The 24,457-nt window shown below is 42.1% G+C and overlaps 1 protein-coding gene across 2 annotated transcripts in view; it reads right to left on the bottom strand.

Annotated features, from left to right (window-relative positions):
* The window catches only part of COG2 (component of oligomeric golgi complex 2), a 273,237-nt gene that overhangs the window by 33,170 nt on the left and 215,610 nt on the right, over window positions 1-24,457 (bottom strand). For both annotated transcript variants that reach the window (XM_056566965.1, XM_056566966.1), the window contains 2 exons: window positions 21,642-21,714; window positions 10,699-10,841 (listed from right to left, as the gene is read on the bottom strand). In XM_056566965.1, coding sequence (XP_056422940.1) covers window positions 10,699-10,841; window positions 21,642-21,714 — 216 coding nt within the window. The remainder of the gene's footprint in view (window positions 1-10,698; window positions 10,842-21,641; window positions 21,715-24,457) is intronic.

Genomic DNA, 24,457 nt, shown 5'->3' with positions numbered 1-24,457 from the left:
TCAGAGGTCTCTTTTCCACTGTCTATTGCTGCCAGAGGTCTCTTGTCCACTGTCTGCTGCTGCCAGGGGTATTTTGTCCACTGTCTCCCCCTGCCAGAGGTCTCTTGTCCACTGTCTCCCCCATGTCACAGCTCCCCATAAATGTTGTGCCTGGGCGTGAGAGAAACTTAAAAAATACCTGATTCTTGCCTAGTTTCAGTCCCCAGATCCTGTTTTCTTCTATTCATCACCCTGCTCTTTACTGACGAGTGGCAAAAACCACAAAACAGCTGTCTGCCAGCATTGTGGTAGAGATTTTGCGTAGTAGGATTGCAGTACTTTTCGTTCTTATTAGAACCGCAATTCTTGAGAGCATACCACCTGAAGATCATCTCCTGCCTGCCTCAGAACATCTGAAGAAGGAGAAGAACTTGAAGACTGCAAGAAGCCGACGAAGAACTTGGAAGAAGGGAATCGGCGGTGAATTCCGGAACTTCGGCGCAGAATCTTTTCAAAGAAACTTGCTGCCTCTGGAGAAGGATTTGCATAGCTCCTCCCACCCGGGAAAGAAGACTGCTCGAAGAAGCCATGGCCTCAACCAGCAAGTCCACCCAGGAGGCTGCAGGGCAAGGCCTGGAGGTCCAGCCCCAACCACAGCAAGCTTCAACCTCCACCATGGAAAGGCAGAAGGGCGGCAGAATCCCCAACCTTGAAGCTCCAACCCTGGAGCGCTGGATGAGGGAGACTGTTGCCCTGAAGCTGAAGCCTGTGGACGGAAGGGTGCCGGACATGACCCACGACGTGTTCTGCAAGAAGATGCTGGCGGATCAAGGCTTCTCCACGGCTGATACCCTTGGAATAGCAATGTTCATGTCCAGAATCTTCTATATCACCTTTGCCACCATTGGGACCTGTAGAAGATACTGGGAGGTGGTGAAAGTGGCGAATCCCCTTTCTCTTGCTTTGTGGGCAACTGCCCTATTCAAAGAGAGGAGAGGCGGGTGACGGTCTCAATGCAGAACCCACACACCCCAGGCACGGACATCTCGACCTTCCTGAAGCGCTTCTGCACCGTCGTGAGGGAGCCCACCCGCATCCTGAACTCCCTTGGATACTGGACCTGCAAGAACCTTGCTTCTCCAGATGGACTACAGCATCTGCCACCGACATTCTCCTTGGGCAACTCCACAGGACTTATCTTCTACCCGGACATGCCGCAGACCTGCAGGAGATGTGGCAAGATGGGCCACGAGGGCAAGGACTGTAAGGAAGATGCCTGCAGGTTTTGCCGTGTGACAGGTCACACGACCAAGGATTGCCCCAAGAGCAAGACCTGCAACCTCTGCGGATTGGCGGCCCAAAGCTACAAGGACTGCCCCCAGAGGGAGAGAACATGGGCATCTGTGGCAGCGAGAGCACCGAAGCCAGCCCCAGCTCCGGAGCCAGCAGCACGGATGACCAAGCCGACCAAGGAGGGTAAGAAGGCGAAAGCCGCCACCACCCCTGCCCTGTCCTGTCCCTCCCATGCCCCTTTCCCCTGCCCCATGAAGTCCCACCCCTGCCCCCCGTATCCCACCCCGGCCCTCCCCTGCCCCGGCAACCTCTCTCCTGCCCCCCTGTCCCCTTTCTTTCCTGGCACAGCAGCACCGAACCCCCCTCCAGCTGCTGGTGCCCGCTCTTCAGAGGATTTTCCTTTGCTTCCTCCCCCAGGTACCATACAGAGGAAGAGGAAAGGAAGGGACAATGCATCAGCTGAGTCCAACAAGAGAAAGATCATCGAGACCTGCGAGACCCCTCAAGCTTCAAATGAAGAGGAGGAGATGGAGCAGGTCTGCGAGAGCCTTCAAGCTTCAGATGGAGAGGAGGAGATGGAGCAGGTCCAAGCAGAGCAAGTCCAAGCTCAGTCTATGGAGGAGCTGCTGCAGGACCCAGAGGTCAAAAAAATCCTAGACACTCCGGCCAACCCGGTCTACGACGAGTTCTTGGAAGGGCGCTATGAGAAGACACAGGAGCTGACAGGCGCCAGAGAAGAGGACCCGCCCGACCGGAGTGGTAGCTAGTATCTGAACTAACCTCTCTTTTTATTCCCATGGCTGATCTTAACATCTTCTGCATTAATGTGAGGAGTATTAGAGCTAGGTTTAGATTTCAGACTGTCCTTACGTTCTTAGATTCTCAGAGGTGTGATGTTTACATGCTGCAGGAATGTGCTTTGTCTGCTTCTAGGTCTTACAACCATCTTGCCAGGCGGTGGTCTCACGGCCCTTCCTACTGGTCTGGTGGGGGTGACAGTAGGTCTGCGGGGGTGGCCATCCTGATCAGGGGAGGTAACTTTGCACTTGATTCCGTCCGGGAGCTCGTCTGTGGCAGACTTCTCGTTGCAGACGGTTCCTGGGCGGGTGAGCCCGTGTGGCTCATCAACGTGTATGCTTCCCCTGAGAAGAATGTCCGACTGGAGGTTCTCCAGGCCCTGCGGGCTCAGCTCACCACCACTAGGGCAGCACTGTTGGGTGGTGACTTCAACTGCCCCATTGAGGTGGACGGGCGCAGTTCTGGCACATCCACCAACCTGGACGTGACGTCTAAGCTGCTGATTGAGATGGTGACAGAGGCATCCTTGCAGGACGTTGTTGGGTCCATCGGAAACGACTCCGTAAACTATACGTGGAGCCGCCCCGATGGCTCGCTCCGTTCTCGGATAGACTTCATCTTCACTTTGAGAGCAGTCAGAAAGGTGTCGTACTCTATGGTCTCCTGCTTCTTCTCTGACCACAGGGCCATTCGATTTCGGGGGACTCTGGGCCATGGATTCCCACCTGGCCCAGGCTCCTGGAAGTTGAATTGTGCCCTGTTGGAGCAGAGGGAGGTCATGGAGGAACTTAGGGATGGGTACCTTGTATGGCGTAATGACAAATGTCTGTTTAACTGCATCAGCAATTGGTGGGAATATGTTAAAGTCGAGTTCCATTGTTTCTTTCAGGCAAAAGGCAGACAGCAGGCATGTCCGAAGAAGTGGGACTTCAGGAAACTGCAGCTTTGGATAGGGGATAAGAAACTTTTGATAGGGGATAAGATAAGAAACTTTGGATAGGGGATAAGATGTCTAGGGGCCCTTTAAGCTAACAATCGAGTTTACAAGTTTTTATAGCCTTTTTCCAATGGTTTACATCTTTAGTCTTGAACTATTGACCCTCCATTCCCTTCACTTCACAAGTGTCTCTAGTCCTGCAAAAAACATATTTACTTAATCCCTTATCAGTGAGAGGCTAGGTTACCCATGGGTTCCCTGTAACAGCAGAACACAACACTATGGAAAGTATAAGTATTGCCACTCCTAATTGAGCGTTGCATGCTATATATTGAAGCACATGAAAAGCATGCTTCTTCACGGTCACTTAACGTGTTCGTTTTGTTTCGCGGTTACGTGAGGCACTGCATGCATTGGTCTTAATTCTTACAGTAGAGAAGTCATTAATTATTACTTTTTGTGAATTGGGAAATTTAAACTTGCTTTTTTTTTTTTATTCCAATCTAAATTTAGTAGGAGTCGGAGTCGGTGCATTGTTTGCCGACTCCAGGTACCCAAAATTTCCTCCGACTCCACAGCCCAGGTAAATAATGATCACAATATAATATATTATAACTTGTCCTTCAATAACGGAACTCTGTGAGAAGTCACAAGAACAATGAACTTTAGGAAGGCAAAGTTTGATCAACTCAAAGAGGCCCTTAAAGGGGTACTCCAGTGGAAAACAATTTTTTTTAAATCAACTGGTGCCAGAAAGGTAAACAGAATTGTAAATTACTTCAATTTACAAATCCTTCCAGTACCTATTAGCTGCTGTATACTACAAAGGAAGTTGTATAGTTCTTTTTTGTCTGACCACAGTGCTCTATGCTGACACCTCTGTCATTGTCAGGAACAAATCCCCATAGAAAACCTCTCCTGCTCTGGACAGTTCCTGACATGGACAGAGGTGTCAGCAGAGAGCACTGTGGTCATACAGAAAAGAACTATACAATCTCCTCTGCAGCATGCAGTAGCTGATAAGTACTGAAAGGATTAAGATTTTTATATAGAAGTAATTTACAAATCTGTTTAACTTTCTGGCACCATTTGATAGAAAAAAATCTGTTTTCCACTGGAGTACTCTTAACACTGTAAAATTAGAAAATATCCTAAAAACAAGTGTAGACACTAAATTTGGGACTTTTAAAAATATCCTAAATTCTCACTGTGAAAGGTACATACCGTATGGGAATAAAAGAGCCAGGAACAAGAGAAATGAATGGATGAATAAATATGGGGGGCAATAAATGACAAAAAAGCATTTGAGCTACTAAACAGGAAGGTAGTGAAGGAGCACTAATAAGCTATTGAGAAAAAATTAAATATGTAAAAATCAGATAAAAACTAACCCCAAAATGTTCTTTAACTATATCAATAGTAAAAAAGGTTAAAAATGAAAGCACTGGCCCTTTAAAAAGTGATGAGGGAGAAGTCTATAACTATAACGGGGATATGGAAAAAAAAAACTAGTATATTAACCCCTTCATGACCAAGCCCATTTTGGCCTTAAGGACCAGAGCGTTTTTTGCACATCTGACCACTGTCACTTTAAACATTAATAACTCTGGAATGCTTTTAGTTATCATTCTGATTCCGAGATTGTTTTTTCGTGACATATTCTAATTTAACATGGTGGTAAAATTTTGTGGTAACTTGCATCCTTTCCTTGTGAAAAATCCTAAAATTTGATGAAAAATTTGAAAATTTTGCATTTTTCTAACTTTGAAGCTCTCTGCTTGTAAGGAAAATGTATATTACAAATAAAAAATTTTTTTATTCACATATACAATTTGTCTACTTTATGTTTGCATCATAAAAGTGACGAGTTTTTACTTTTGGAAGACACCAGAGGGCTTGTAAGTTCAGCAGCAATTTTCCAATTTTTCAAAAAAATTTCAAACTCACTATTTTTCAGGGACCAGTTCAGGTTTGAAGTGGATTTGAAGGGTCTTCATATTAGAAATACCCCACAAAAGACCCCATTATAAAAACTGCACCCCCCAAAGTATTCAAAATGACATTCAGTCATCATTTTAACCCTTTAGGTGTTTCACAGGAATAGAAGCAAAGTGAAGGAGAAAATTCACAATCTTCATTTTTTACACTCGCATGTTCTTGTAGACCCAATTTTTGAATTTTTACAAGGGGTAAAAGGAGAAAATGTATACTTATATTTGTAGCCCAATTTCTCTTGAGTAAGCACATACCTCATATGTCTATGTAAAGTGTTCGGCGGGCGCAGTAGAGGGCTCAGAAGGGAAAGAGCGACAAGGGGATTTTCGAGAGTATGTTTTTCTGAAATGGTTTTTGGGGGGCATGTTGCATTTAGGAAGCCCCTATGGTGCCAGAACAGCAAAAAACCCTCACATGGCATACCATTTTGGAAACTAGACCCCTTGAGGAATATAACAAGGAATAAAGTGAGCCTTAATACCCCACAGGTGTTTCACGACTTTTGCATATGTAAAAAAAAATTATTTTTTTTCACTAAAATGTGTGTTTCCCCCCAAATTTAAAATTTTTCCAAGGGTTAATGACAGAAAATACCCCCCAAAATTTGTAACCCCATCTCTTCTGAGTATGGAGGTACCCCATAAATTGACCTGAAGTGCACTATGGGCGAACTACAATGCTCAGAAGAGAAGGAGTCATATTTGGCTTTTTGAGAGCAAATTTTGCTCGGGGAGCATGTCGCATTTAGGAAGCCCCTATGGTGCCAGGACAGCAAAAAAAAAACACATGGCATACCATTTTGGAAACTAGACCCCTTGAGGAACGTAACAAGGGGTACAGTGAGCATTTGCCCCCCACTGGTGTCTGACAGATCTTTGGAACAGTGGGCTGTACAAGTTTTCATTTTCACGGACCACTGTTCCAAAGATCCGTCGGCCACTGGTGGGGGGTAAATTCTCACTGCACCCCTCATTACATTCCATGAGGGGTGTCGTTTCCGAAATGGGGTCTCATGTGGGGTTTTGTTTTTTTTTGCGTTTGTCAAAACCGCTGTAACAATCAGCCACCCCTGTGCAAATCACCTCAAATGTACATGGTGCACTCTCCCTTCTGGGCCTTGTTGTGCGCCCCAAGAGCACTTTGCGCCTACATATGGAGTATCTCCGTAGTGGGGAGAAATTGCGTTACAAATTTTGGGGGGCTTTTTTCCCTTTTACCTCTTGTGAAAATGTAAAGTATAGGGCAACATCAGCATGTTAGTGTAAAAAATAAAAAAATTTTACACTAACATTCTGGTGTAGACCCCAACATTTCCTTTTCATGAAGGGTTAAAGAAGAAAATACCCCCCAAACCTTGTAACGCAATTTCTCCCGAGTACGGCGATACCCCATATGTGACCCTAAACTGTTGCCTTGAAATACGACAGGGCTCCAAAGTGAGAGCGCCATGTGCATTTGAGGCCTAAATTAGGGATTTGCATAGGGGTGGACATAGGGGTATTCTACGCCAGTGATTCCCAAACAGGGTGCCTCCAGCTGTTGCAAAACTCCCAGCATGCGTGGACAGTCAATATTGGGAGTTGTTGTTTTTCAACAGCTGGAGGCTCTGCTTTGGAAACAGTGGTGTACTGGACGTTCTTATTGGGGGAGGGGGGCTGTGTAGGGGTATGTGTATATGTAGTGTTTTTAACTTTTTATTTTGTGTAGGTGTAGTGTAGTGTTTTTAGGGTACAGTCACACGGGCGAGGGATTACAGCGAGTTTCCCAGCGCAAAATTTGCTGCATCTCAAACTTGCAGCGAGAAACCCACTGTAAAAGCCTCGCCCATGTGAATGTACCCTGTACATTCACAGGGGGGGGGGGGGGGGGGGTGCACCAGCTGTTGCAAAACGACAACTCCCAGCATGCATGGTCTGTTTGGGCATGTCTGGGCTGTCTGGGCATGCTGGGAGTTATAGTTTTGCAACAGCTGGAAGAGCACAGATTGGAGACCATTATACAATGGTCTCCAAACTGGGGCCCTCCAGATGTTGCAAAACTACAACTCCCAGCATGCCCAGACAGCCAAAGGCTGTCTAGGCATGCTGGGAGTTGTAGTTTTCAGACTCCTAGAAGCAGCAGTGAAGATCTTCACTGCTGCTTCTGAGGACCATGTACTTACCTGCCGGTCCCGTCGCTGCTTGTCCACGTGAAGGGCCAGATGTTGCTGAACTAAAACTCCCAGCATGCCTGGACAGTCAGTGCATGCTGGGAGTTGTAGTTTTGCAACAGCTGGAAGAGCACAGATTGGAGACCATTATACAATGGTCTCCAAACTGGGGCCCTCCAGATGTTGCAAAACTACAACTCCCAGCATGCCCAGACAGCCAAAGGCTGTCTAGGCATGCTGGGAGTTGTAGTTTTCAGACTCCTAGAAGCAGCAGTGAAGATCTTCACTGCTGCTTCTGAGGACCATGTACTTACCTGCCGGTCCCGTCGCTGCTCGTCCACGTGGCCGGTCCCGCGCTGCTCCTCGGTCCCGCAGTGCGGGGGATCTGAACTTTCACCCTAGATCACTGTGATTGGTCCACAGGGACCAATCACAGTGATCGCTGACCAGGACCATCAATGGATGGTCCTGGGGGTGAAGCAGAAGTTGTCCCCTGCTGGAAACAGCGGGACTTCTGCCAGTTAACCCGCGCGATGCTGCGCATCGCCGGGTTAACTGAATGTCATTTATAAACCTTCGGGATGCGCGAACGCACTGCACAACCCGGTGTTTATATATGACATTCTGCGGGAAGGGGTTAAATACATTCTTCTCAACTGTGTTCACAGAGGAAAATTAAAAATGCCAGGTGAAATGCTGCAGGATAAGATAAACACCCTAGTACATGTCACATGTCCAACCCAGGAAAAACTCTAGTGCCGCCTACAAAAAAATATAAACAGACAAATCACCAGGTCCAGATGGCATTCCCACCCCCAGTTCTAAGTGAGTTAAGTAATGTAATAGACAGACCCCTAAATTTAATATTCATATAAGGACAGTGTGTTTCCCAGGAATGGTGCATAGCAAATGTGTTGCCAATATTCAAAAAAGGGATAAAAAGTGACCCCGGGAATTAAAGGCCTGTTAGTTTAACCTCTGTTGTATGTAAATTGTTTGAGGGTTTTCTAAGAGATGCTATTTTGGAATATCTGAATGAAAATAAATGTATGACTCCATATCAGCATGGATTTATGAGGGATCAGATCTGTCAAACTAACCTGACCAGCTTTTATGAGGAGGTGAGCTCCCAACTGGACCAGGGGCAATCGCTGGATGTTGTATATCTGGATTTTTCCAAAGCATTTGATACGGTGCCACATAAAAGATTGGTGCATAAAATGAGAAGTATTGGGCTGGGGGAGAATGTGTGTAAGTGGGTAAGTAACTGGCTCAGTGATAGGAAACAGAGGGTGGTTATTAATGGTTGGGGGAGCAACGTTTCTGCGACCTCTTCGTTGCCTTTCTCAAGCTCCGAGCTTGAGAAAACGTTGCTCTGTCTGCACTGATGTAATAAATTACAAACCTTTTTTGCACCTTATACTTTGTGTGCTGCTGCTTCTTTGGATATATATATATATATACACACACATACACACACACAGTACAGACCAAAAGTTTGGACACACCTTCTCATTCAGAGTTTTCTTTATTTTCATGAAAATTGTAGATTCACACTGAAGGCATCAAAACTATGAATTAACACATGTGGAACTATATACATAACAAAAAAGTGTGAAAATCATAATGTCATATTCTAGGTTCTAGCCACCTTTTGCTTTGATTACTGCTTTGCACACTCTTGATGAGCTTCAAGAGGTAGTCACCTGAAATGGTCTTCCAACAGTCTTGAAGGAGTTCCCAGAGATGCTTAGCACTTGTTGGCCCTTTTTTGCCTTCATTCTGCGGTCCAGCTCACCTTAAACCATCTCGATTGGGTTTAGGTCCGGTGACTGTGGAGGCCAGGTCATCTGGCGCAGCACCCCATCACTCTCCTTCTTGGTCAAATAGTCCTTACACAGCCTGGAGGTGTGTTTGGGGTCATTGTCCTGTTGAAAAATAAATGATGGTCCAACTAAACGCAAACCGGATGGAATAGCATGCCACTTCAAGATGCTGTGGTAGCCATGCTGGTTCAGTATGCCTTCAATTTTGAATAAATCCCCAACAGTGTCACCAGCAAAGCACCCCCACACCATCACACCTCCTCCTCCACACCAGCACACATGTGAAGTGAAAACCATTTCAGGTGACTACCTCTTGAATCTAAACAAGAGAATGCCAAGAGTGCGCAAAGCAGTTATCAAAGCAAAAGGTGGCTACTTTGAAGAACCTAGAATATGACATATTTTCAGTTGTTTCACACTTTTTTGTTATGTATATAATTCCACATGTGTTAATTCATAGTTTTGATGCCTTCAATGTGAATCTACAATATTCATAGTCATGAAAATAAAGAAAACTCAATGAGAAGGTGTGTCCAAACTTTTGGTCTGTACTGTATGTATATATATATATATATATATATATATATATATGTATATATAAAAATAAAAGTTCTCTCTCTATTCACACTGGATAAATTGATTTCTGCTGCATAATGTCTCTGGTTAAGACAATATAAATCTACATATGCCATATAGAAGACAGAAGTGAGATAATCCATCTCTTAAAGAGTACCTGTCATCAACTAAACTTTCCCTGATCCCCCTCCCCATCTGTCCCTTACTCTAACTATGCCTATCCCTGTGTTTATTGAGGTTTAAAATGCTGTGGAAATACCTTTTTTATCCCTCTTCATTAGCTCAGGAGCACTGTCTTTCTGAGGGGTGGAAGGAGGCGGGTCCCGGCAGGCATGATGTCACATGAAGCCTGGCCGGGACTCTGCTTCTGCCAGTCTTCCTGTATACTGCTCTCCCTCTGCAGCAGTGTTTTCCAACCAGGGTACCTCCAGCTGTTGCAAAACTACAACACCCAGCATGCCCAGACCGCCAACAGCTGTCCGGGCATGCTGGGAGTTGTAGTTTTGCAAGTACAGGGGAGGGACGACAGCCTCTGTCTCTCTCTCTCCTGTGTCTCTCTGCACTAAAAAGTCAATGCTGAGAACCAGGGGCGGTGGGAGCAATTACAGAGGCAGTAATTAAGATGAATGTCGGGGGGGGGCACAGAGCAGGGAGTGCAGTGAGATAATACAATGTATAAGATAACGTGTGGTGAGGGGCAGGGAGAACACAGAGCAGGGGGGAGGGGGAGGTGACTGGCCTCTGTTATATGAGAGGCATGTGCAGGCTTGTAGCTCACAGAGTCCTGAGCTGAGAGTACTGAACTTCCTGTGGAAGGACCAGAGCCCTTTCAGCATTAGTCCTAAAAGCTGTACACTTACTGTGAAAAGCATAGGAAGCTGCCTGCAGACCAGGCATAGAAGAGAGAGCCCTAGTGGCCAAAAGTATAAAATGAAAAAACTGGTATAAATAATTATATTTTTTAATGAAGATATATTACAATATGTCTTCATTAATGATTATTAACAACATATTAAACGTTTTTGTTGATGACAGGTACTCTTTAACTAATCTTACATTTAATTTGGTATATTTCAGAAATTTGCTCTACAGATTCTGAAAAATATTTATATAATACAACAATACAATAAAATTTAGACACTAGCCTTGTTTGTCCTTCTGTATAGCCTAGGGACATCTATGGCACTTTTAAAGTAAACCAAGCATGATTCTCCAAGGTCCACTGAGATTTTTCTATTTATGGTTGATATAAGTGGTGTTAAGGAAAAGGAAATGTCCTCCATTGCCCCTGGAAAAAAACAAACAAAAAAACAACATTACGGTAATTTAGGATTTTACTAATGAAATTAAGTAAAATTTCTTGTGTTGGATATTAGCAGTTTAGGAGTAATAGTGAAAAACTATTTAATAATCACCTTGTAAGTAGAACAAGGGTTTATTTTATCTTAAAGTCCATGACTACAGTGTTTTTGGCAGGTTACATAATGGATTAATTCTTATCTGATGTATAGTTTTTCCTTCCTTCTGATTAGTCCAAGAAAAGTTTCAAGGTAACAATGGCACAAGAGGAAAGACTTATATAATTCTGACAAAGAACCTCCGGAGAAAAGGGCTGGATTCCAAAGGGCGCTGGGAGCCAGGTAAGAGTATTGCACATTTATTACCCACAATGCAACGCGTTTCGCAGTAATACCACTTCATCAGGTATTCTCTTATTATATAAAACTGGTCACTGCCTGCTTGAGTAGGACAGAGCACTATGTGAGTGTGAAGTGTCAAAGAGGTAATCCCATCTTCTAGATATAGGGTATATCCTTCACCCTGTATATGTGTGGAGTACCACCACTACTTATCAATACCTCCAAAAAAGTAAACATCGAAAACAAGTACATATTAATTTAATACTTAACTTTTAAATGACATCATTAAAATGCAACAAACTAAAGATAGCAGTGATTTCTCCACCAATAAAATATTAAAGGAGATCTGCAGAGATAACTTATCCTTTATCCACAGGATAGGGGATAAGTGTCTGATCGCGGGGGGGGGGTCCAACAGCTGGGACCTCCCCGCGATCTCCCAAACTGGGCACCCACATTGCTGCGCTGTGCGCCGGCTAATGAGCATAGCGGCGACCTCACAGATAGACGGTACGCCCCCTTCCTATACAGCACTGGTAGAAGCGGGGAGGCAAGAACGCTGCATCCCCCACCTCTCCCATAGAACTACATGGAGGAGGCGAGTTGGCCACAGCAGAGCCGTTGCCCCATGCAGGAGGTCGCGGGGGTCCCAGTGTTCAGACCCCCCGCGATCAAACACTTATCCTGTGGATAGGGGATAAGTTGTTTTTGCTGCAGATTTCCTTTAACAGTACATTTTGGGGTCGCTATCTATTTATCTATATCTATATATATATATATATATATATCTATATATATATATAGATATATATATATATCCAAGCACAAGATGGTCAGTTAGCCTCAGTCAAAGGCTAACTTATAGCCAAAACGTTGCACTGCTGGTAACCAATAAAAGACCACAGCTTTCTTTATATATTGGAGTCCGCTGCTTCTGTGCTGTGACCAACTTGTGCGTGGATGTTGATACACTGGACTGGTTATCCGGATGATCACTTGCACAAACAGCTGGGGCCTGGTGCTGTTCTCCACTTTCTCTACATATTATATATATATATATATATATATATATATATATATATATATATATATTCAAACTATCAACAGAGATAGGCCATTGAGGTGGGGGATGGGGGTAAAGGGGGTCTAGCTCACCCTGAACACCAGACCTTGTTATAACCTTCTTGACCAGTGGTTTTATTACCTATAATGCCCTATAGCCATCATTAAAAGGTTGCATTCAGTGTTAAAAGACCTAAGACTTTCCATACTGTTCATACAGTCTACTCTCCTTGGTGACACATGTTTACTTCACGTATTCAGCATATTACCGAGAGGCATATGCTCACTTCATGTAGAGTCAAAATTTAAGGCAGTTACAGTATGGCGGCTGCAGAAACTCACTCACGGGACCCTTCGTGACAACTGACAACAAATCTGTGAGCCATGGCTCTTAACAGCAGCACACTCTTTCCCCCTCCTAAAAGCAGGTCAATGGACAAGCAGCATCTGTGGTGACTTAAAACTCCCTGTGAGTGACCTCTATATCACATACACCCCTCCTTTGACACTGACAAAACAACCAGCCATTTGGACTGTGAATAGAGCAATGAGTCACTGCAATGGTGGCATATTTGTTCTATACACACTGCTTAGTGCTATCTAACAGAGGACAGTAAAGTTATACCCCACCAAAAAAACAAGCGTTTATTTAGTACTGGCTCCTATTAATGTAGAGTAGACATTGTTATATTAATTTGTTCTAACGCAATAGTTATAATTCTAAATGCCCTTATATGGGCACTATTAAATTCAAATGCTTTTGATATGTTGTACATCTTGGCAAGACATTAAAGGGGTACTCCGTTGGAAACATCTTATCCCCTATCCAAAGGATAGGAGTAAGGATGTTAGATTGCGATGATCTCCGGGCTGGCAGCGGCATCACGCCACACCGTTATGGCTAGTAGATAGCAGTCACACCTCCTCCCATGGAAGCGAATGGAGGGTGTGTGGCAGCTTGCAACGCGAGTCATCGGGCACAGAGCGGAGTTCGCTCCGTGCACCGAATGGTGGGGTGCCGCAGCAGAGATTGTGGGGGTCCCCAGCGGCAGGACCCCGCGATCTAACATCTTATCCCCTGCCGTTTGGCTAGGGGGATAACATGTTTCCAACGGAATACCCCATTGACCTTCCTAATATACTACATAAGAATAATTTTTTTCTTTTTTATAGAAATCATGGCTTATAAAATCATGGCTTTGTCAAGTAAGGGTGGGCTAGCACTCCTCTGTGCTCCCTGCTGTCTGATAGGACAGGAGAAGGCACATAGGAGAACTACCAGACAGGAGAGAGCACACAGGAGTGCTAGCCCTCCCTCACTTACTGGACTTTGTCCATACCTGTGCTTTAGCTTGGACAAAAACATGATTTCTATAAAAAGAAAATAACATTTTCCTCTGAAGTATATTAGAAAAGTTAAGCCAAGATGTACAACATATAAAAAGTTATTGTATCTGTCAGTGCCTATTTAAATGTACTGGGTATTATCAAGCATATTCACAACTTAAAGAGGTACTCCACTGGAAAACTTCTTTTAAATCAACTGGTGCCAGACAGATAAACAGATTTGTAAATTAATCCTATTAAAAAATCTTAATCCTTCCAGTACTTATCAGCTGCTGTTATGATCCACAGAAAGTTTTTTTCTTTTTTAATTTCCTTTCAGCCTGACCACAGCGCTCTCTGCTTACACCTCTGTCCATTTTAGGAACTTACAGAGGTTTTTTTTTATGGAGATTTGCTCCTACTATGGATAGTTCCTAAAATGGATAGGTGTCAGCAGAGAGCACTGTGGTCAGGCAGAAAGGAAATTCAAAAAGAAAAGAACTTCCTGTGGATCATACAGAAGCTGATAAGTACTGGAAGAATTAAGATTTTTTAAACAGAACTTACAAATTTACAAATCTGTAACTTTCTGACACCAGTTGATAAAAAAAAAAAAAAAAAAAAGCTTTCCAGTAGAATACCCCTTTAATATGCATGCTTCCCAATGCTCTTTAAAATTGCACATTGTTAAAAAATAAAAAAAATTTTTTTTTTTTATATTAACCTTAGACAAGAGTTATGCATGCTCTCAGACTTTTCAGCCCAGGTGGGCATATTTTTAATGGTAAAATTAACCTTCCTCTGGGGGTCTGAAAGGGCTCCAATGATTATAAGAATAGTGACACTTCGCCTCACTTGGGGGCCATTACAGTATGTTTTATATGTGATCAGCATGTAATCCAAACAAGGGCATTCAAGGGAAAAGAGGGAGTAAGGGAAAATATAAGGACAGCCCCAAAAGCTCAGATCTATGTACAAAATGCCATGAGAAAGCAGGAAGGAGGACTACTCATTCAGATCACATGAAGCATGAAAAACTGCTGCTCATTTTGCCCCCTAGGGGTTTAAAATTTCAGCAAAATATCCAGCTGCTTTGTTTCTGTAGAAGTGAACTATCAAGGTCACCACCGCTTGCTTATGGCCTTGTCTTCTCAATCCCCATAATTGGGGATTCCCTCCATGTCATTTCATCATATGCTGGGCTACTGTAGTAACCCTACCATGTACATTGTCACCCACACGTTCTGAAATCCTTTTCTGTAGTTTCTGTGTATTTATTTTTTCCATAGTTATCCTCTATACTTGCTCTTCTGTATATATACATTCACAAGCTTTACAATGGTCACACTTGCAACAACCGCTGTACTATTTCCTATTCAATCAGTTTGGAAGCTCTCTTTTGGAGTCAAATGACTCTGCGTTTGACTTGTGACCATAAGTTGTTACCCATGTGTGTTTCAGCAGATAAAGACCATTTGGCCCATCTAATCTGCTCAAAATTCTGAATACTTTTAATAGTCCTGGCCCTAACTTATGTGAAGGACAGCCTTATGCCATCACTTAACACCACTTTGTATTTGCAGCTACCATTTCTACAGGAAGGCTATTTCATTTTTAAAAGTATTTAAGTTTTTTGTTTTAACAATGGAGTAAACCAATTACAACAAAAGAGAATGAAACCAAGCAACAGGCATCAGAGCAACACATCATGGCAGGGCACATTACAATCATAGTGTCAGCCCAGGAGAGACCCTCTCAAGGAAGGAGCAATGAATAAATGAGTAACCACAGAAATAATATCAGCAGCCAAATAGTAGGATATTGAAAAAAACACTGATACTCAGTGCCTGATACAATCAAAACTCAACTACAACAAGACAGACAGTTCCAAACACACCACAATCACACCCTAGAAACCACCTCCCCTACAAGTACAACAGTATAACATCAAGTCCTTCTAAACATTGGACAGATGACCAAACAAGAGTATCTGCAGAGGCCCCCAAGAGCAACAAAGGCATCCAGAACTTATCCAATTTCTTGGGGCATTTTCTACTAGTGTACAGGGACTGGTACAAGGGGACATATTTATTCACCATTGCTTTCCAGCAACACAATAAGAACCTTACGGGCACAAAACAACAAAAACTGAAGCAGCAGGCGCCTATGGGAGCCGGACTCCAAACCATTAATGAGACCCAAGAGACATACCTCAGGGGACAAAACAAACAGGAATTCCAAATGTTCCACCAAGAAGCTCACCACCTCTCTCCAAAATGGTGCTACACACACATCCCCACATTGCATGGAGAAGAGTACCCACCTCTGAATGGCACCGAAAATAGACATTGGAAGGAGAAACACCAATCTGCTTTACAGGAAGGCTATTTTATGCACCCACTACTCTCTCATTGCACAATTTCACCCGCAGGACTTTGTGATAACCAGAATGGCTCTGCTATTGCTTGCTTGTCCCTGCCAGGTCTATAAGTTTGCTAGACCAATTCAGGCTGAGGGTTTTTGCTCATGCATCCACAGTATCGTTGGGTCCAACTTTCTAACAAGCCCAGGAAAATAACAGCACCAGCCCATTGATTATGTGCTGGATAAGTGGAGCAAATGTGTGTCACCAAGGGGGAAGACTGTATGAAGAGTAAGGACAATCCTATAGGTTTAACACTGTATATACCATCTTAATGTATCCTCTCAAATTATTTATAGGGGTGTCTGTATTAAATGGGAAGCACTGGAAGGACCCCTTTTTTTGCACATTAGTAGAATGTTGCATATTTAACCTACTGCACATACTACACAATTTGCACATTTAAAACTTTTTGCATATATTGCATGTTTAATATTTTTGTATCTTAAGATTGCATACTTTATGAACAATGTACCTTTACATGTGAAATTGCATTTAAAATGCATCTGTTACATCATCTATAGTTGTTAAACCGGCGACAGAGTCTAGTATGGGATAAACATTTGCAAGGCATATTTTTTTAGTTGCTTTATTCCAATAACAAAAAAATAAAAAAAAAAGTCCTTTATAGGGTCTCCAAGTGTTAAAGAGGAGTACCCCGAGTCCGCTATACCCATGAGCTGCAATGCCGCTCTCTGCTGACAAAACACCTGCTCCACCTGGTGATTGACACAGCCCTGTCTAGTTTACCAGTCAACGGGTATCATGATGGATGTGCAGAGAGTTTAGGGGTTGAGAATTACTCGGAGGCTAACTGCTGCACATATAACGAGATATCTCACAGAGTAAATGTTTTTTCAAAATTCCTAGGCGACCAATGCATTAAACTGTAGCTCAGCCTATCACTGGCCGAGGTGAGACATTGTTGTAACCGGCGATTTGCTGAACGGCAGTGTGATGTGCTGACCATGGCTGGACCAGGATGAAGATGGCGGCGGTGGAACGAAGAGAGATACTGGACACTGGGTAAGCTAGACCCCTTTACTCCCAAAAGCTGTGTCCACCCTACCTGCATTGCTACCTATTGGTAGGTTGTAACTAGTGTTGAGCAGGCCAAATCCATAGAACCCAGGTTTGGTCAGAACTTGAGGAAATGTTTACTAAGTCGCGAACGTAACCTGGTAACAGCACCAATGCTATAAATAGAAGGAATAAAGAACGCATGTTGGTGGCACAATTTGATAATAGCAGCAGGAAGTAGGAACACACATGAAAATTAGGAGGCAGTATAGTAGTGGGTCTAAGGGTGCATGCACACCACGTTTTTGTTATACAGTTACCGTATACGGTTTCAAGTTAAAAAATGTATGGAACTGTAGAGAAAACTGTATGCATTGACTTAACATTGTAAACTGTATGTCAAACACATCATCCAGTTTAGTCCGTTTTGCATCTCATACAGTTTTGTCCAGTTTTTTACCCGTGTCCAAAACTGTAGTCTACCACGTTTCTTGGTCCGGGTGAAAAACTGTATTAAACTGTATACAGTTTTTTTTTTTTTAACATGCGAGTCAATGGGAACCGTACAGAACTGTATGTGCGTACGGTTCCATCAGGTTTTCACCATACGGTTTTTGATTTTGCACAGTTTTTTGGGGGGAATTTCAATCAAAAAAGTGAAACTTTATTCAAAATGGAGTGAAAAGTTTAAAAAGTATACGTTGTGCCCCTGACATAATAATGCTCCCGTACTGTGCCCACACATAATTATGCCAAGTCCTGTTCCCCCCACATAATAATGCCTAGTCCTCTTCCCCCACATAATAATGCCTAGTTCTCTTCCCCCACATAATCATTCCCTCCGTCCTGTGCCCCCACATATAATACTAATGCCCTTGTCAGCCCCCCATGTAACCCTGCGCCCCTCACATATAATTTCCCGTCATGTGCGACATATAATGCCCTCTGTCCTGTGTCCCTCTCATATAATGCCGCATGATGTGCCCCTCACTTATAATGCCCCTTGTCATGTGCCTCTCACTTATAATGTCCCCCTGTTCTGTGCCACTGACATAAAATACCCCGTTCTGTGCCCCTTACATTAAATGCCCCCTGTTCTGTGCCCCTCAGATATAATGCCCCCTGTAAAGTGCCCCTCAGATATAATGCACCCTGTAAAGTGCCCCCATAGTGCCCCAAACATAGTAAATAAACAATTATTCTCACCTAATCCACGTTACCACTAGCAGGTCTCTCCCTTGCTTCTGGCTTGAAACGTGTGAGACGCAGGGACGGGATCTCCGGCAGGCATGATAATGTCAAATCATCGTGCCCCTCCATAGCAACGCTACTGTTGCTAGCTTATCAATTTTAGAAATAGTCGTTAGTTGAATCTCTAATTCAGACATGCCCTCCTAGACTTTCAGCACCAAAATGAACAGTGGAAGTCAACCTTACCCATGTTGGACTCTTTGTATATGCAGCAAAAAGAGGTTCAGGCACTGGCAGCTGATCAGATACATGTGTCACATATGTTTTCATTTACTAGATTACTTTAACATTAATTCTTTACTAAAGGCATTATATGCAGAAATAAGGGAAATCAGTTGATTCCTTATATTTCTAGTATACACATGTAGTCATATATGCTGCTAATACGCAGTGTCCCGATCAGCTTAGAGGACGGTGGGAGTGCCCTTACCTGCCTGCTCGCCATCCAATCGTTACTGGGATGCTCCAGCCAGTCTCTGCAGGCTGGAGCAATCGAGCACCAATAACACTGATCAATGCTATTTTATGGCATAGCAATGAGCAGTGTATGCAATCAGAAGAAAGCATGTAATAATCCCCTATGGGGACTATAAAATAGTGTAAAAAAATAATAATAATAAATGTGAATTTACCCCTTCCCTAAAAAAAAGTTTAAATCACCTCCATTTTCCCATTTAATCCCTTAACGACGCAGGACGTATAATTACGACCTGCGCCGGCTCCCGTTATGTGAAGTGTGCTCAGGGGCTGAGCACACTTCATAACAGGTGAGTCCCAGTTGCTATCAACCGATCTGGCTGATGTCCGGTATTAACACTTTAGACGCCACGATCAAACTTGATCGCGGAGTCCAAAACGGGACAAAACAGTTGCCGGTTACCTCAGTGGCTTGTTCGGGACTGTCGTGGTGAAATCGCGGTGTCCCGAACAGCTGAGAGGAGAGCGGGAGGCTTCTTACCTCGCTCCAGGCTGAAGCAGCAGAACACCGATACCGATCAATGCTATGCTATAGCATTGAACAGTGTATGCAATCCAAGTATTGCATGTAATAGTCCCCTATGGGGACTAAAAAAGGGTGTAAATAAAAGTAAAAAATAAAAGTTAATAAAAAAGATTCTCATTAAAAGAAAATGAAAAATGACAAATATGTGGAATCGCCGTGTGCGTATATGTCAGAACTATAAAAATATAATGTTAATTAAACCGCACGGTCAATGGTGTACACGTAAAAAAAAATCTGAAGTCCAAAATTGCGTATTTTTGGTCACTTTGTATACCATAACCCTAAAAAAAAAAATGTATAAAAAGCAAACAAAACGTCCAATCAAAACCAAAATGGTACCGATAAAAACCTTTAGATAACGGGTAAAAAAATATCCCTCATACATCCCTGTATATGGAAAAAGAAAAAATTTATAGGGGGTCAGAATATGACAATTTTACACATACTAATTTTGGTGCATGTAATTTTTTTTAAAGTAGTAAAATTAGGTATCCTTGTAACCATATGGTCCCAGAGAATAAAGATATGGTGTCATTTTTACTGAAAAGTGCACTGCGTAGAATCGGAAGCCCCCAACATTTTCAAAATTTTCCAATTTTCCCCACAAATATTTTATTTCTGGTTTCACAGTAAATTTTCTTGTGAAATGATTGATGTAATTACAAAGTACAATTGGTTACGCAAAAAATAAGCCCTCATATGGGTCTGTAGGTGCAAAATTTTAAGTGTTATTATTTTTAGTGCAAAAACGGAAAGACCCTGTGCCCTTAAGAGGACAAAATGTTTTTGAGAATTACAGAGGCCTTTAACTGCTAAAACATAAGCACTCCCAAAAGCGCACCATTTTGGAATCTACACCCCTTCTCAAGTTGCACTTTTCCACAGATATGTAATTTTAATGCTCAATGTTGAACCCAGCTTTTGCCATCAGGAACACACAATACATAAATTGTTGTTAAGTGGGTTTTGCTGTGTACAACAATACCATATATGTAGGCATAAAATTTGTGCCCACTGGAGGGCTCAGTGGGTTTTGCTGGAAAGGTTTTTGGTGCTCTATTTCTTTTGCAAAGCCCCAGAGGTACCAGTATAGAGATAAAAGAACTTGCTAACTCCCTAAGGTAGTTTAGCTAAGCTCAAGAGAGTCCTTGGTCATTTTAGCTAAACAGTCATGTATAGTCATTTCAAGGTTGGCACTGTGCATTAATAAACTTCTTTACTATAACGGAATTCTGTCACGAGTATCATTAGTACTAAACCTGTCACAAATGCTTGTAGTGTGGGTGATGCTGATCAAAATGATACTCACAGCATTCACATTTTTCTTTTTTATGCAAATGAGGGCCTTGGGGCATGGGCAGAGCTCCGAACCGAGCTAGGGGAATGCTGACATCATCATTGAGGGAGGGGCCCGGCTCATCAATATTCATAACCCCCCTCCCTGCTCTTGCGCCCCGGCGAAGACGACGTCAGCGTGCCCCATAGCTTGGTTCGGAGCTCCGCCCATGCTCCAAGGCTCTCATTTGCATAAAAAGAAAAAGGCGAATTGCGGGGGAAGAGCTGGGCAAATCTGGACACTGAGTATCGTTTTGATCAGCATCCCCCGCACTACAAGCCTGTGTGACCGGTTTAGCGAGGGTGATACTGCTGACAGACTTCCTTTAAGAGCAGTGAGTCTAGGGAACTCTGTCACATGATGTTCTGGTCGCTGATTCAATAAACAAGTTCAAGGTGGGGGGGGGGGGGTATCTGGGGGGCTGAAGGTTTTTCTAGAAAGATATTATATTACTAGTTATGGATACTAGAGTTAGGCTAGATTAACACACAAGCTTTTTTTCTGGCATTTTGGGGGGAAAACTATCACTGCAGTTTTTGAGCCAAAGCCAGAAACATATTCAAAAGGAATGGGAAATGTAAAGAAAGGGCTTATAGTTCTCCTTCCTTCTGGATCCATTTCTGACTTTTCCTCAAAATGTATTTAATTTGCCATATTGGAGTCATAAAGGAATTTTCCCTCTGTATGAGGCAATTGAAACCTGCCTCATGGGGAGCTTTTGCCTTCCTCCGGATCAAGTAGATTTAGATTGAACTTGATAGACTTGTCTTTTTTCAAATTTATAAACTATGTAACTATATGGACATGTGGTAAATGTGATTATACTGCATACCCATGTTCCACTATTGCATAATTTTACAGAAGTTAACAGAAGTGAGCATCAACCACCTAGATGACAAACATTACTGAATGTGGCATCATGGTGACTGAACTGCCCAGACTGGAGTTGGCTCCAATCCTGGCAAATTGCAGTAGGAGCCCAGCTGCACTCTAAGAACTGTACATTCTGATGTGGGTTTTAACATTACCTTTTATTATTTCCATATTCTTAAATCCAATTAAACTAAGCTTGACTTCAATCACATCCATTAATATTGGTAACTAGGAAAGAAAAACAAAAACACAAAATGAGCCTTAATGAGTCCTTAAAAAATTTAATAAATATAGAAAATTCAACTGTTATGAAAAATAAAGAAACACACAGTGGGCTTCACTGATCAAAACATTGTAATACCAGATTTACACAAACATAATATCAGGCATAATAACACCTGCATTATGGGCACAAGTCTCAGTCCAATCGTGGGTCTAATAACCCAAAATAAAAGTATCAGATCACAGTTTTAATTACCAGAAATTACAGCATCATAGTGATCTATGATGCTGTCAGCTTAAGTCATAAGTCCCACAGTCAGGCTGGCACCTGTGGCCTCAAAAGGGGTGTATAATGCAACTGTATTACATTTGTGTAAACCTGGTCGTACCGCAAAACTTGTATTGTTGTCCATAGCAACCACAGTAAACTTTTTTTTCCTTCTAAACATCTGTGAAAATAGAAATCTGCCCTATGGCTGGTTACTATAGACTGGGGCAGATTTTAATAAACAAGGGCCAACCACTGAAATCTTGCAACTATAAGACACTAAAGCTAGTTATACAAATTAGATAAATTGCCAAACCTGATTATCCCGGCAGGACTGGCCATCTGATGTGTATCGTGGCCTCCTAACATCTTCTGTCAGCTAAGGATTAGGCAATTAGATTTTAACTGGCCAATCTTTTTGTTCTTGAAAAGGTAAGCAACAGACAAGAGTCTGACCGTGGCTTACCCCATTTCCTCCACTGAACACACACAGTGAGGGTTTAGGAGAAAAAGCTATTGGCAAAAGGTGGGTGGTTATGGCTAACAACTAACGTTTAAAGGCAGCTCATTTCTTTAACTCTTTCAGTGCTGAAGGACAAACATTTCAAACTTGTCATCAAAAATTTTTGATGTTTAAAAATTCCCGTTCCCATTTATTTAAAATATTAAAATAAAACGGGAATTTTTAAACAAAAGTTTCCAAACCACATTTTTTTATTATTTACCCAAGATCCACAAGGATGAGAAAAAAACTCCTGGATGACTTATTATTTCCGGCATTGGATCGATCACCAGTCATTTGTCCCACTATGTGGACCTGTTTCTACAACAGTACATTTCGGAATTACCAGCCTTTTTACGTGATTCCACACAATTGATTCAGGAACTACAGACTATCACTTTTTCAGACAATTTTTATTTTTTAACTCTTTATGTCGGTGCACATTATTCAAATATTTTAGAGGAAAAGGGTATTCGTGCAAGAAATTTTTTTTTTTGATACAGATGGCACTATAGTGGATGTGCAATCACAATTTTTAATTACTGCTATTTCATTAATTTTACACAATGTTTTTATTTTTGATGACCAAATATATCGACAGGAGCGGGGCTGTGTGATGGGGACTCTATTCGCACCTAGCTACGCAAATTTATACATGGGGCTTTTCAAGTCCCTATTCATCGCACAGCCTCGTTGACAAGAATCTCATATTGTTTTTTATCGTCGATTTATCGATGATTTGTTTATTTGGAGGGGTAGTGAAAATGAAGCTCTTGAATTTGTTGAGTACCTTAACAATAATGAATGTTTTTTTACCCCTAATTTTTCTACTACTAGTCCTGTCTTTTTAGATTTGGAGATTTTTAAAGATTTTCAAGGTAATATTCAAACTAAAACACATTTTAAAAAAGTGGACGTGAATAGTTTTTTAAACTTTTCTAGTTGCCTCTATCCGAAATGGATTAAAAATATCCCTTATGGCCAGTATTGACGAATAAGGAAAAATTGCACTTCCCATAAAGATTTTAAAACGCAATGTATTTTATTGCAGGAACGATTTCATGAAAAAGGATATCCCAAAAAAGTTCTAAATGATGCTTTTAATAGAGTTGAACTACAACAAAAAAATGTAATTGTTACTAAACGGAATATTAACTAAAAAAATTATGCACTTTAAATAGAAAATTGAATTTTATTACTAATTTTAATTCCTGCACCAGTAATATTCGCAATATCCTGTCCAAGCACTGGTGCATTTTACTTTCGGACCCCATTTTAAAATCAATATTACCGAAAAAAACAGCCCTCACATTCCTGCGAGCTAAAACTCTGCGGAATCACCTTGCTCCTAGTCGTATGAAAAAAGCATATAAAAATCACACACAAAAATTATCTAATTATTCTGGTACGAATTCTATGGCTTTAGGCACTTTTTCATGTAAAAATCCGAGATGCCTGTGTTGCTCCTGGATACCGAAGGGTGGAACAACTAATTTCAGTTCCAAATCTACAGGTGAGAATTTTACATTAAAAACATATGCTGATTGCTCAACATCTTATGTAGTTTATTTAATAACTTGCAGATGCGGTATCCAATATTATGGCCGCACTATACAGACTTTGCGTGCGAGAATTAATAAACAATGTTACAATATTAATAATAAATTCATGTTACACAGCTTGTCACGACACATAACCTTAGTCCATGGCGGTGACTCAAATGGCCTTTCTTTGTGTGTGATTGACTTCATCCCAGTAGATTCTCCCAATCGCTTTCAACAACTGATAAATCGGGAGTCATTCTTGATTCTTTAAATTAATACTTTGAATCCGGAAGGGCTTAATGAGCTGATTGAGAGGACTGTAAGATAATCTGATGTGACTTGATATGTATTTATTTGAAATATTATGCCTTTGTAATTTTTAAATTTGTAGATTATTATCTTGGATTGCAAATGGTTTTATTTGTATGTATTGGA

Source organism: Hyla sarda, chromosome 3, assembly GCF_029499605.1.
Source record: "Hyla sarda isolate aHylSar1 chromosome 3, aHylSar1.hap1, whole genome shotgun sequence".
Classification (NCBI taxonomy): domain Eukaryota; kingdom Metazoa; phylum Chordata; class Amphibia; order Anura; family Hylidae; genus Hyla; species Hyla sarda.
The sequence above is the reverse complement of the archived record's forward strand: the minus strand, read 5'-3'. Positions and strand labels throughout refer to the sequence as shown.